This window comes from Macrotis lagotis, chromosome 2, assembly GCF_037893015.1.
Source record: "Macrotis lagotis isolate mMagLag1 chromosome 2, bilby.v1.9.chrom.fasta, whole genome shotgun sequence".
In the NCBI taxonomy this organism is placed as follows: domain Eukaryota; kingdom Metazoa; phylum Chordata; class Mammalia; order Peramelemorphia; family Peramelidae; genus Macrotis; species Macrotis lagotis.
Window position 1 is genome coordinate 155,451,294 of NC_133659.1, and position 13,299 is coordinate 155,464,592.

The window sequence follows — 13,299 nt, forward strand, 5'->3', positions numbered from 1 at the left end:
CTGCTTATAAGTGACAATGAATGAATAGAGGCATATCTTTATTTTTTTCAGATTTAGAAATATTCAAAATTATTCTTTCCTTCTTTTTTCTCTGATAAAGAAAGTGACTGCTCATCATTAATACAGTACTTCCTCACCCCATCCCAGTCAACTATATATATACACTTATGTTTTATAATTTGGGGTATAAGTACCAGCTTCAAAGAAAAATTTTCTCTGTCCCCACTAGCTGCTCCTTCACCTGAAGAAACCTTAGGTTGTCTCTGACCAACTTCTGTGCATAGGCCTTGTCCAACAGCAAATCTTAGCCTCTGTTTAGAAACTACAGTTGGAATCCCCACACCCACTTCCCACTATTCAGAGGCCAAATGAGGAAATATTAGATGTAACAGGTATTTTTCTTTGATCTGAATTCATTTATTACATTTTTAATTACTTTTACTCAGCCAATACTGAAATATCAGGACCCTTGTCCTTTCCTAAAAATTGCAGAAGGAAAGAGGAAGGAGGGAGGAGGGAAGAAACACAGAAAGTCAGAAAGAGAGGGAAAGAAATATGAAAATAGTTTCGTCTTACTGATACAGCTCTATCTTGGGGTATAAGATATATCATTAAGCATTTTAACTTCACTAGAGTGGTCATCATTTAAGATAAAACCAGTGAGGTAGAGAATTTCATGGAAAAGAGGAAGGAGAAATGAAATTAAAGTAGTAATTTCTACTTTACCTTTCAGGGTTCCTGACCATCAGGATATAGCTTTTGGAGCATTACAGCAGGGTAACAATTGCTTGGATACTTTGGGACATTTTGCAGATGGCGTTGTAGGAGTTTATGAATGTCACAACTCTGGGGGAAATCAGGTATGTTTTCTGGATCATGGTGATAATCTTTGAGTCTTATAATGGGAGGGATAGTGGGAGAACCAGAGTTTGGAAAGCTTTTTAGTAAACTTCACTAGCAAATAGAAATTTCCACCTGATCATAAGGATTGGAATGATAGGATTTTCATAGTACAGGAGACATTGTTCATTGATATTTTACACATGAGAAAACATAGGTCCAAGGTTGCCAAGTAATTTGACCCAGGTCACCTAGGCAATATGCACCAGAGACAGAATTTGAAGGTCTTCTGACTTTACCAGTGCTCTTCAATCTCTCTCTCTCTCTATCTCTCTCTCTCTCTCTCTCTGATCTGATTTCATCTGTGTCACTCATTACCTATGTTACCTTGAGCAAGTCACTTCACTTTTCCAGGTCTTTATTTCCATAAAGTGAAGAGATTGACCTCAGTGACCTTTAAGAGCCCATCCAGCTTGACTTTTATGATCTATTTGTGATTCGCATCTCTGATTTATTTTCCCCATCCTTTACAAACTAAATTCTTTTTTTCCTATTCCTAAATCTGTGTCCTTGTTATACCTCCTACCAAATTTATAGGGGAAGCTAGGTGGCATAGTGGATAAAGCACTGACCCTGGAGTTAGGGGGACCTGAGTTCAAATTCGACCTCAAACACTTGGTATTAACTGTGTGACCCTGGAAAAGTCACTTAACTCTCTTTGCCTCAGTTTCCTCATCTGTAAAATGATTTGGAGAAGGAAATGGCATACCACTTGAGTATCTTTGTGAAGAAAACTCCAAAGGGGGTCACAAAGAGTTGAACATGACTGGAATGACTTAACAATAGCAACCCTGTTAGAGTACAGACTTAAACTGAAAAATCCCTTATATCTCTCATCACACTCACAAATAAAGTTAAAGTTTCTGAACTTGATGCTCTCATCCTCTGATCTGGGAGCTCAGGAATGCACACCATAAATGATCATGAAAGTTGAGCTGGATGAATTCTTAAAGGTCATCACTTTATGGAAACAAAGACTTGGAAAAGTTAAGTGACTTGCTCAAGGTAACATAGGTAATGAGTGACAGAGATGAAATCTGAACCAAGAAAGAGAGAGAGAGAGAGAGAGAGAGAGAGAGAGAGAGAGAGAGAGAGAGATTGAGAGAGGAACAGGGAGACAGAGACAGAGATGAAAGAGTACTGGGAAAGTCAGAAGACCTTCAAAGGTAAATAAGCAGATGTATCACCTAATTGGTCCAAAGTAACACCAAAGTTGGAAAAAACTTGTTTTATGAGACCCTGGTCTTCTTGGCAACTCTTCTTCCCTTCTGTCTCTCTTTCTCTCTCTCACACACACACATTCTCCCATCCTCAAAACTTTCTTTATTCTTCTCTTCTCTGACAACTAATTTCTACAAAGATTTATCTAATAATTAGGGTGTTTACTAATATTGTTTTAGGAAGCATTATCTTAACTGATATTTTTATAATTTGTCCCCTCCCAAGGATATTTATATTTTAAAATTTTTTTAACTTCAATAGATTTCAAAGAAATCAGAGATGTCATCTAGTCTAATCTTCTCTTACAAAAGATTACAAAAATAATTTCCATTATTAAAAACCTCTCTCCCTCTATCCCTGGACAAGGATTAAGTAAATAAAGATGTGGCATACCTACTGATCCTAGGTATCTTGTGGAGGAGTGGTAGAAATAGGTTTTAGAATAAAGGAAGGCTTATATTGTAAAGAAGGAAGGAGAAAGTCCCTGATCCCCGATAAACATTTGGCAACAATAACCAGTTTTATTTCTATTATCTTTTTCAAGTATCCTGTCGGGAAATATCCAAGGCTTAAAACTCTGGTCTGATGAGCTTCTATTGCCCTTGGATGATATCCCTGTTTCTAAAATAGGGAAATGTGTGCCTTCCTCCCTAGGCTGTCTTCCCAGTTATGAACAGAGAAAATGGGCTCCTGGCTTTTAACATGTTTTGGCTATTTTCTTAGGGTCTGTTTAGTTCAATTTAATCCTGCCCTGCAGTATGACACTGAGGATCACAATGTCCCAGTGCCAACAGCAATATAACATTTTCACTAAAGTCTTTGCTAGCTTCTTGGCTAGTTCTTAGAAAGATTGGGAGAAAGTATGTTTGCCAATATCTTAACAGCCGAGTTGTTTGAAGTACCAGCTCACCCTGCTGGGGGTTGATTACTAAAGAAAGTGCCATTGTCCCATAGTGAAATGTAGGACATTCCTCTTGAAAGTGAACTTGCTATGTAACTTCATTCACCTTTGGGAAATTAATTCCAGAAATAAAATTAATATTTTGAATTATTAAAATAAACTTCCATATTCATAAATGTATGTATAGTGATACATCTATGGTGGTGGCCTTAAGGATGAAAGATGACCTTATGTTAGAACATTGATTTGGCATTTGTGAAATCCATTTGACTGTAATGCAAAATTCTTAGCTATGAAAAAAATTAAGTTCTAACAGTTATCTAGCTTGTATGCAGTAAAATGGAAGTAAAAGTGCAGGGTATGGGTATGATGTATTCAGGATTCTCCATTGTGCATTGACTGCTGTGACTTCCATTATACATTGTTGGGAATGGGGAGTGAGGAGTGGGCAGAAAAATAGGAGAGCAAAGGATAAGACATCAGCATAAAGAAGGAGGACAGAAGGAAACTGAAATAAGTAAATCAAGGAAAAAGATGTATAATCGTTGTTGGGAATTTTTAAGTGAATTGTGACATGGCAGTGATAGTAAAACCAAAGAACATGTATTTGTTGTCACCAATTCCTAAGTATGGACTCCTTTGTAAACTTTTTTCCTAAAATTTATTTTCATTTATTTATTTGTTTGTTTATTTTTATTTTGTACAAATGTTTTTTATACATTACTAAAATATTCTTGTTTAAGAGTAAACATAATACCAATACCCCTCCCCCCAAAATACAGACCCGCATGAATGATAAAGTAAAGGAAAGAGAAAAAAATTAAAAATAAAAATAATAATGATAATAATAATAATAGGTGCAGCCAGGTGGCACAGTAGACTGAGCACCAGCCCTGGAGACAGTAGCACCCCAGCCCAAATCCAGCCCCAGGCAAGCCACCCCAACCCCATTCCCTGCAAAAAACAAAAAAAGACCCAAAATAAAATAATAATAATAATAACAATAATAATAATAGTAGTAGTAGTAGTTGTAGTAGTAGTGGCGGCGGCCAGGTGGTGCCACAGACAGAGCACCAGGAGCATCTGGGTCCAAATCCAGCCTCAGCTGGTGGCAAGCCACCCAGCCCCATTTGCCCTGCAACCCCCCCAAAATAATAATAATAATAATAATAATAATAATAATAATAAATGTGCTTCAGTCTGTGTTCCAACACCTCCAGCTCTGTCATGGGTGGATCACATTCTTTATGATAAGTCCATCACAAAAGTTACTTCCATATTTTTCTACCGTTGCCATTGCTGATCACAACTCCCTCCATTTGTACTTCCCCATTACCATATACCATATTTTCTCGCTCCTTTCACTCTGTCCCTCTTCTTAAATGTGCTGTAGGGTAGCTCAGTGGCACAGCAGACATATCCCCAGCCCTGGGGCCTAGAGGCCCCGAGCCCACATACCACCCCTTAGGCCTAGCATCCACCCGGCCCTATGGTCCCGGACAGGCCATCCAATCTCAGCCCCTTGAAAGAAGTTAAAAAGAAAATATGTTATATCTGACCACTCCCCCCCACAGTCCATCCTCTCCTCTATCACTCACATTCCCCTGTCCCCCTTCTCTCCTTCTTACTCTAGATGTCTATACCCCATTGAGTATATATATGCTGTTTCCTCTCCTAGCCACCTCTGATGACAGCAGTTTCCCTCATTCCCCTTTGCCTTCCCCTGTTCCATATCATTGCAATAGCCCATTGCAATAATAAAAAAAAAATCTTATTAATGAAATATGTTAGCCTATTCCACCTCTCCTTTTTCTTTCTCCCATTACATTTCCCTTTTAGCCATTGACTCCATTTTTACCCTATATTATATCTTCAAATTCAGCTCTCTCCTGTGCTTCATCTATAAAAGCTCCTTCTACCTGCTCTATTAAATGAGAAGGTTCATATGAGTATTATCAGTATCATTTTTCTGTGCAGGAATACATGTAGTTCATCATCAAGTTCCTCACATTTTACCCTTCTCCTTTGCTCTCTGTGTTTCACCTGAGTCCTGTATTTGGAGATCAAGCTTTCTGTTCAGCTCTGGCCATTACAACAGCAACATTTGAAATTCCCCTGGTTCATTGAAAGTCCATCTTTTTCCCAGGAAGAGGACATTCAGTTTTGCTGGATAGTTGATGCTCATTTGCATTCTGAGCTCTTTTGCCTTCCAGAATATTATATTCCAAGCCCTATGAGCTTTTAATGTAGTTGCTGCTAAGTCCTATGTGATCCTGACTGCAGCTCCACAATATTTGAATTATGTCTTTCTGGCTGCTTGTAATATTTTCTCTTTGACTTGGGAATTCTGGAACTTGGCTATAATATTCTTGGGGGTTGTTTTTTTGGATCTCTTTCTCGAGAAGATCGGTAGATTCTCTCCATTTCTATTTTGCCCTCTGTTTCTAGGATATCTGGGCAATTTTCTTGTAGTAATTCTTTAAAAATGATGTCAAGGCTCTTTTCCTGATCATGACTTTCAGGTATTTCCATAATTTTTAAATTATCTTTCCAGAATCTGTTTTCCATATCAGTTGTTTTTTCATTGCGATGTTTCACATTTTCTTCTAATGTTTCATTCTTTTGGTGTTGAAGTATTGTGTCCTGACTTCTCATAAAGTCATCAGCTTCCTTTAGCTCCATTCTACATCTGAAGGATTTGCTTTCCTTAGAGACCTTTTTTTATCTCTTTTTCCTTCTGGCCAGTTTTGCTTTTTAAAACATTCTTCTCCTCAATAACTTTTTGAACTGTTTTATCCATTTGACCTATGCTGGGTTGTTTTTTTTTTTAGGTTTTTGCAAGGCAAATGGGGTTAAATGGCTTGCCCAAGGCCACACAGCTAGGCAATTATTAAGTGTCTGAGACCGGATTTGAACCCAGGTACTCCTGACTCCAGGGCTGGTGCTTTATCCACTGCACCACCTAGCCACCCTGTCTATGCTGGGTTTTAACGTGTTATTTTCTTCAACATGTTTTTGGATCTCCTTGACTAAGCTGCTGACTTCGTTTTCATGTTTTTCCTGCATCTCTCTCATTTCTTTTCCCAATTTTTCTTCTATCTCCGTCACTTGATTTTCAGTCTTTTTTGAGCTCTGTCATAGCCTGAGCCCAATTTCTGTTTTCCTTGGAGTCTTTAGATGCAGGAGCTTGTACTTCCTCATCTTCAGATTGAGTATTTTGATCCTTCTTGAGATCATAAACAAAGTATTTCTCAATGGTGCTCTTTTTCTCTGCTTACTCATTTCTCCAGCCTGTGCCTGGTCTTGGGGTGCTTCTTGAGCTTTTGAGTATTATTGGGACACCCTCCCCACAAGGCTCTACATGTGTGAAGCTCTGTCTTCCTTCCCAGTCTGTGAATGACCACAAGTGTACCCCTCTGCCATGGGGCTGAGGTGGGGGGGCCCTGCTGTTCTATGGGGGGCCTAGACTGCAATCAGGATCTGAATGTGGTCAGAGCCCCAGAGTCCTGTTCCAGGGACAGAGGACAGACCTCAGCAGCCTCTCTCCACTACCCTACCTAGGCTCAGCATTCCTGCCTAGGGGCTCCTGCTTACCAGCTCTGCCTGCTTCTGCTTCCTGGATTTGGGCTACCATGGCCCGTTGCTCACTGAGTACCCTGAGGGCTGGACTTCATGCACTCACTCTGGCAGAGGTCCCCCCCTCTGATCCCCAAAGTTGTGCCCTGTGCTTCTCTGGGTGTAGATCAGGAAACTGCTCCCCGTGTGGTGAGCTGTGGCTCCCAGTGCCCTGGGGCTGCCTCCAGGAGGCTGAAGTTCCTTCACTCTGGTGGGCCACCCCTCTAACCCCATAGAGTGGAGCCTTTCCTCTATTTTCCAAGTTACCTTGGGCTAGAGAACTGCCTCATTGGATTCCTCTGTAGGTTCTGTCTCTCGAAAATTCAGTTAGAGTCCTTATTTTATAAATTTGGAAATATCAGAGAAAGAAAGAGAGAGAGAGAGAGAGAGAGAGAGAGAAAACACCTAAGAGACAATCCTCTCCTGTTGCCATCTTGGCTCTGCCTAAAATTTATTTTCAAAGTGGATCATAATTTATATTAGAGCTAAGATATATGAAGTCTAAAGGCCTTACACAAAGTCACTAACTAAATTTGTGTTTATGACCTGGGACTAGTGGAGTTAGTGATGCCAACACCTCTTGTGTCCAGTTCACACAAGGGTGATAATTGGAAAGCTCTAATTTTGTCTAGGTTGGACTCTTTATAGAGATTTTTCTTCTCTTTTTTTTCTAACCCTTTTTGTTAATATCACAAATTAGAGAATATTCCTCATTCCTTTCTCACTGTTCCCCCCCAAAAAAAAATTGTAGGGAGAAGAGAAAGAAAATTACTAGATCTGAATTTCAGATTTAGGAATAAAAAAGTAATATAAGCAAGAAGCGTACTGTTTTCAGAGCTTGGAACCATGTGGTAAAAATTCATTAATTCAGACCCCTGCCAGTTCAGAGTGTATGATAATTAAAAGCTAAGTTTACTTTTGCTGTATTTTTAAAGGTTTTTTTTTCCTAAACCAATTAACATTGTAAATTTTTATAAAATTAAATATTTCAGTCATTTCAGAAAGATTTCAGTTTCATGTAAGAAAAAAAAACTTGCTAACAGTTAACTCTGTCTAAAAAGGGTTTAGAATATCTTGAGAGATAAATTGAGTTATTCCAATCTTGGACATCATCAGGCAGAGACTAGATTGACACTTGTTGGACAAGATTCCATGTTCTAGGTAGTTATTGGAATACATGAAAGATTCCATCCAATCTATAGTTCTGTGATGCCTAGAAACACCTATTATGTAAAAATGATTGGCATGATGATCATAAATCATTCTCACCTATAAAGTAGGTATCATGAAGACATTGTCCAAAATACATTTGAATAGCCTAATTACATTATTGCTATACATACCTTTTTAAAAAATGTTTTATTAAATATTTCCTAATTATATTTTTAAAGATTTTAGCATTCATTTTTTAGAATTTTGAGTTTCAGATGCTCTTCCTCATCCCATGAGAAGGCAAACAGTACATTGATTTTACAAGTAAAGTCAAAAGTACATATCCTTTTAGAAAAATTCCACAATTCATACTTTCATCTAAATTTGTCTTATGCCCCACTCCCTTCCTAGTTTTTGCAGTTTATCATATTTGAAAATATTTTAACCCATTCAGTCAAAAAAGGAGTGAGTCCCCAGACCATTTTGGTTTGTTGTTGCCAAGACAACTGCAGCTGAGCTCAAAATTTAACAAATCTAGTAGATTTTTAGGAGTGAATTAATTAAATGTTTGACCAAATAAAACCCTCGAATTGTCTTATAAATATCCAAAGAACTCTTGGCAGAAAAAAGGTTCTCCACTCCTGATTAAACCAAGGAAAAGGGGAAGAACTCATTTTAAGACATAGGAAGCAATTCATTTCTTTGCCTTCCTTTTATGTCTTAAAGCAGACCCATAAATGCTCTCACTAAAGAATCACACACTACATGCCTTTGAATGAATCTTTGTTATATAGATCCTGATGCCCCTTGATTTTAATGATTCCCTTTAGCTTCAGCTCAAAAAATTGATCTCTTTTACTCCAATGGTGACAACATAAGATAGAATGGGTCCAGGCAGCAGATGCTATTTCAGTGGGTCTGTTGGTTAAGTTCTTCTTTAATTGGTTTCCCATCCCTTCTTGAAGGGTTAGCATTATGTCTTAAGAGGAGGAGGAGGAGGAGGAGGAGGAGGAGGAGGAGGAGAGGAGGAGTGGCAACTTGCTTGATGGTCCTGCCTCAGTTAATAGTTGGTCTCTGATTACTTCTCTCAGAATGCCTCTTGGTCACTTGCCAGTGTCCTCCCCAGTCACCCTCAGGATGCCTTTCATGGGGAGATTTTAATACACAGATTCCCAGAGAGGCCACCCATAGCTCACGGCCATGCCCCCAGCTGATGATTTCTGCCTCCTCTCACAAAGGGACTGCATCACCAGATAATACATCCTTGCCCTGAAAACAGAAAATAGACAATAGACAGACTCCTTTAAAGTAATTAGTCTGGTCAAAATCAGTCTTTTTAGTCCCAGGATGCAGTCTCCCCATTAACATTTTTTGTCCACTCTTTCTACTTTCTCCACTTCAGATCTAAGGGGCACTGACACTGATAAATACAAAGATATAAAAGGAATCAGTGTCTGGCTTTAAGGACTGGTATTTACCCTCCTACTGAATATGAATATATATATATATACACATACACACACACACACACACACACACACACCAAATAAGTTTAGGGGCCAGGTACTGACCAATGGGAGGATCAGCAATGCCCTCATGTAAGAGGTGGGATTTGAGAGAGCCTGTGAAAATGACTTCTCTGTTTGTCAGGAGGACAAGTCTAAATCAAAACAAAATTGTAGAAAGGCAAAAAGCAAAGCCAAGGATAAATTCTTGATAATATTCAGGTGCTCCTTTGTCAGATTCAGTTAACAAACAGGCACTGTGATAAAAAACAGCCCCTTCCCCAAATAAATAATATTTAAAAGTTACTGTCTTCAGTGGAGTTGTTGTTATAACTAGAGAAAAGTCATGCCTTTCTGAAAAGATTCAGAATGAAGCATTTGGGCATATGTCACAGGTGAGGAGAAGGAGAATGGAAGAATATTTCCTAACGGGAAAGAGGATGGTGCCATGGTAGAACCAGTTTTGTTATCGTTCTTCTAGCTGAGGCTCAACAGACACAGAGGAAATGAGAATATTTATGGCCAAGTTTTAAGAGTGGCAATTCAAAAGAAAAAAATAAAACTGATTCCTTAAATATTTATGAATTATGTTACAAAGTCAGAGAATTTAAAGGCAATGGAAAGACCAAAGTGGTAACTTGCTCTGTTGTTTGCATAGCTAAATTAGTTTTTCTGGGATTCATCTGAAGTATGCTTTTAAAATAATTAAACAAGAGATAGCAAGAAGTTACAGAAACATCATATGGTACTGAACTTTTTTATTGAGTCTCAGGAAATGGCACATTTCCTGTAACCCCTTCTAATGTATGCTTTCAAAATATAAAATTTTTTTCCAACACATAGATTCTCACTACTGAACCTCCTTTCTCCTCTCTTCTTTAAAAAAAAAAATTCAATTTCTTCCTTGTTCTTCTAATTTCTTATCAAGAACCTAAGTCTGTCTGTTGTTGAATTCCTCTATTTATGAAGCAACTCCTCTGGAGAGAAAATGCTGCAGAAAAAAATAATGTCCACAAGTTTATCATCATGCTGTCTGGTATTAAAAAGCTATAGTTTTAGTTCTCATACTTAGTCATAGAAATTTTCATAGACCCCTGACTTGACTTTAGCACTAGGAGTTAATACTATCATATGATGAACATCAAAGAATTGGCATGATTGAGGTTGAGATGAGAAGCAATATGAGAACTAACTGGAGAACCAGTCTTTGATTCAAGAATCCCTGAGTCCATTCCTGTCTCTTGATACATATTGGCTAAGTAACAAATCACTGAACTGCTCAGGGATCCAGACAACTCACTAGGATTGTAAATTATAGATGGATTACTAGTCTGCCATGATAAAAGAAGTTCTGATGATGAGGTCATTTCTGTAATGAAAGAGTAAGTGACTTTACCCAGGCTCCCATAACTGGTTTCTGAGGCTGAATTTGGACTCTTGATCTTCCTGCTTCCATGTCTAGTACTCTATTCACTATGGCACCCAACTTTCAGTTAAATCACAAGAATACCCTCCTCCTTCCACCCCAAACAAATGAATTTGAAGTAGTTATCTCTCCCATTTTCCTGGTAGAAAGGAAAACTGAGACCAAGAGATTGGCATTTCATAGGTTCATCATATTTAAAGATAATCCACCCCCTTCTTTTTAAAGAAAGGAAACTGGGGCCCAAAGAGAGGAAATAATTGATCAAGATCATATGGTTAATTAGTTGTGGACTTGGGCTTTGAATGCAAATTCTGACTGCAAATCTAGTGTTCTTTACTTTTAGTTCCTCTGGTCAATCGGAAAGAGACATTTATGAAGCTCTTACTTTGTGCTAAGTACTGAGGATAGAATTTTTTTTTAAGAGAGACAATCCCTATCCTCAAGGAGCTTGCAATCTAATGAGGGAAGACAGCATGAAAAAGAAAGCTGAAAAGGAGGAGTACCCAACCCAGGAGAATAGTGGAAAAAGTCAAATCTAAAAATAATTCACCTTGGTAGGAGATTAGATGTGTGAGAAGATATCAGTTCTCTTCCCTCTCCTTAAATAGAGGAATTTATGACTCTACCTTCCTGTGCAAGAAGCAGAGAGTACCAATGAGGGATTAGCAACAAGCCTGACTGGGTCTGGTGAGATTATGACATTTCCTGATGATGAATTTAATGAGGGTTTCTTTGTTGTTCAGTCAACTCTTATGCCCTCATTTGGTTTTCTTGGCAAAGATAGTAGAGTGGTTTGCCATTTTCTTCTTCAGCTCATTTTATAGATGATATTTGTCCTTTTTCAAAGAAGACCACAACATCAGAGAAATGATGCCATGACAAGCACATGAATTGGATTTGAATGAAGGGGGGTATTGTACTGTTACCAGCCTCACTTTTTGAGGCAAACAGGGTTAAATAACTTCCCCAGTGTCACACAACTAGTAAATATCTGATGTTGGCTTAAACTCAGGTCTTCCCTGACTCCAGACCTTAAGAAGTCAAAATGCCAAGGAAGTCCAAAATGAATGCAGCCAGGTGAGAAACAAGATCTAAGGAGAGGTCCCATATTAATGGCAGAGCAAGAGATTGAACCTAGGAATCCCACGTCCATATTTTTGGTATCTTTCCATGCCAAGATTGGCCTTGGATTCCCTATATGTCTTTGTGTGTATTCACAAGTACTGTGGCCGGGCATTTAATTTGTTTTTGTTTTTTTTATTTCAGGAATGGGCCTTAACAAAGGACAAGTCAGTAAAACATATGGATTTGTGCCTTACTGTGGTGGACCGAGCACCAGGCTCCCTCATAAAACTACAGGGTTGCAGAGAAAATGACAGCAGACAGGTGGGTACAACCAATAAAGGAACATGCACCCTGATGAATTCAAAGACAAGCTGATTGGTTTCTTGATTCTGAGGCATCTGATGGGTGGGTAGAATGTCCCCTCACCACTTAGATTACTCTTCTTTTTGCTTGCAAAACCATCCCTGCCATCCAAGGGAGTAGTTGTTTCTGTCCAGAGTTTGCTTCTTTACATCAGTTGTTTTGTGTTTTTTTGTTGTTGTTGTTGTGTTTATCTCTTAGATCATCAGGTAAACCATTCTCCTTCAGGGGAGAGATCACATCCTATGCCTCTTACCCTCTTTCTCCCACTTTTCACATGATCCTTAAATATAGAATCGTAAACACAGAATTTGGAATAGATCTTAGGAATCATACAGGTCATCTGTCCAGTCTTAGTAAGTTACCTAGGCCACCAAGAAATTAACTTTCCTGTGAATGCAGCTCTGGAGCAAGCCGCACCATAGCTGAGAATTCCTTTTACAACATATCTGACAAGTGGTCATCATTCCACCTCCATGAGAGGACCTCTACTAAGGGCATAATTACCCCTTTCACTTGAGGATAGCTCCAATTCCTAGGAAGATTTTCCTGATACCAATTCTCAATTTAATTCTACCATATCCACCCATTTCCCCAAGTTTTGTCTTTGGAGACCAACTCTAATTCTTGTTACACATAGCTGTCCCTCTAATACCTGAAGACAGAAGTCACACAATTCCTTGAGTCTCCTCTTCTCCAAAAGGTTCTCAGTATTTGTTGAATAACTAATTTCACACTAATGACCATAGTACAGGGTTAATGGTTGACACATGGACTTATGCTGCCCAGAAAAACCTACCCTTGATATAAGTGCAAGATAGACAAACAGATAATATTCAATTATTGTGTAAATCCTTGCTAAAACCATAGAACAAGAGAGCAAAGATGATTGTCTTGCTTCAGCATTTGACCAAACCATAGAAGAGTAACCTTATGTGGCAAAACCTTATTTATTTGGATTGACTTGGTGAGAGATAAGGCTGAGTTAATGAAAAGTCTGAATTCTGGAAGAATGGCCTTTAAAAAAAATGAAATTCCATTACTTTCAAGCAAGGCTCACACTGCCAAATTAAAATCAATGTGGGTGCTTATAATATAATGGGCTAATCTCATGAAAACTAAAATAACTATGTAGAATCTTGCTATATTACATT

At 38.5% G+C, this 13,299-nt stretch overlaps 1 protein-coding gene across 3 annotated transcripts in view; it reads left to right on the forward strand.

Annotated features, from left to right (window-relative positions):
* Positions 1–13,299, forward strand: part of GALNT2 (polypeptide N-acetylgalactosaminyltransferase 2) — a 392,856-nt gene that overhangs the window by 368,672 nt on the left and 10,885 nt on the right. For all 3 annotated transcript variants that reach the window (XM_074223036.1, XM_074223035.1, XM_074223034.1), the window contains exons 14-15: positions 734–860; positions 11,987–12,106. In XM_074223036.1, coding sequence (XP_074079137.1) covers positions 734–860; positions 11,987–12,106 — 247 coding nt within the window. The remainder of the gene's footprint in view (positions 1–733; positions 861–11,986; positions 12,107–13,299) is intronic.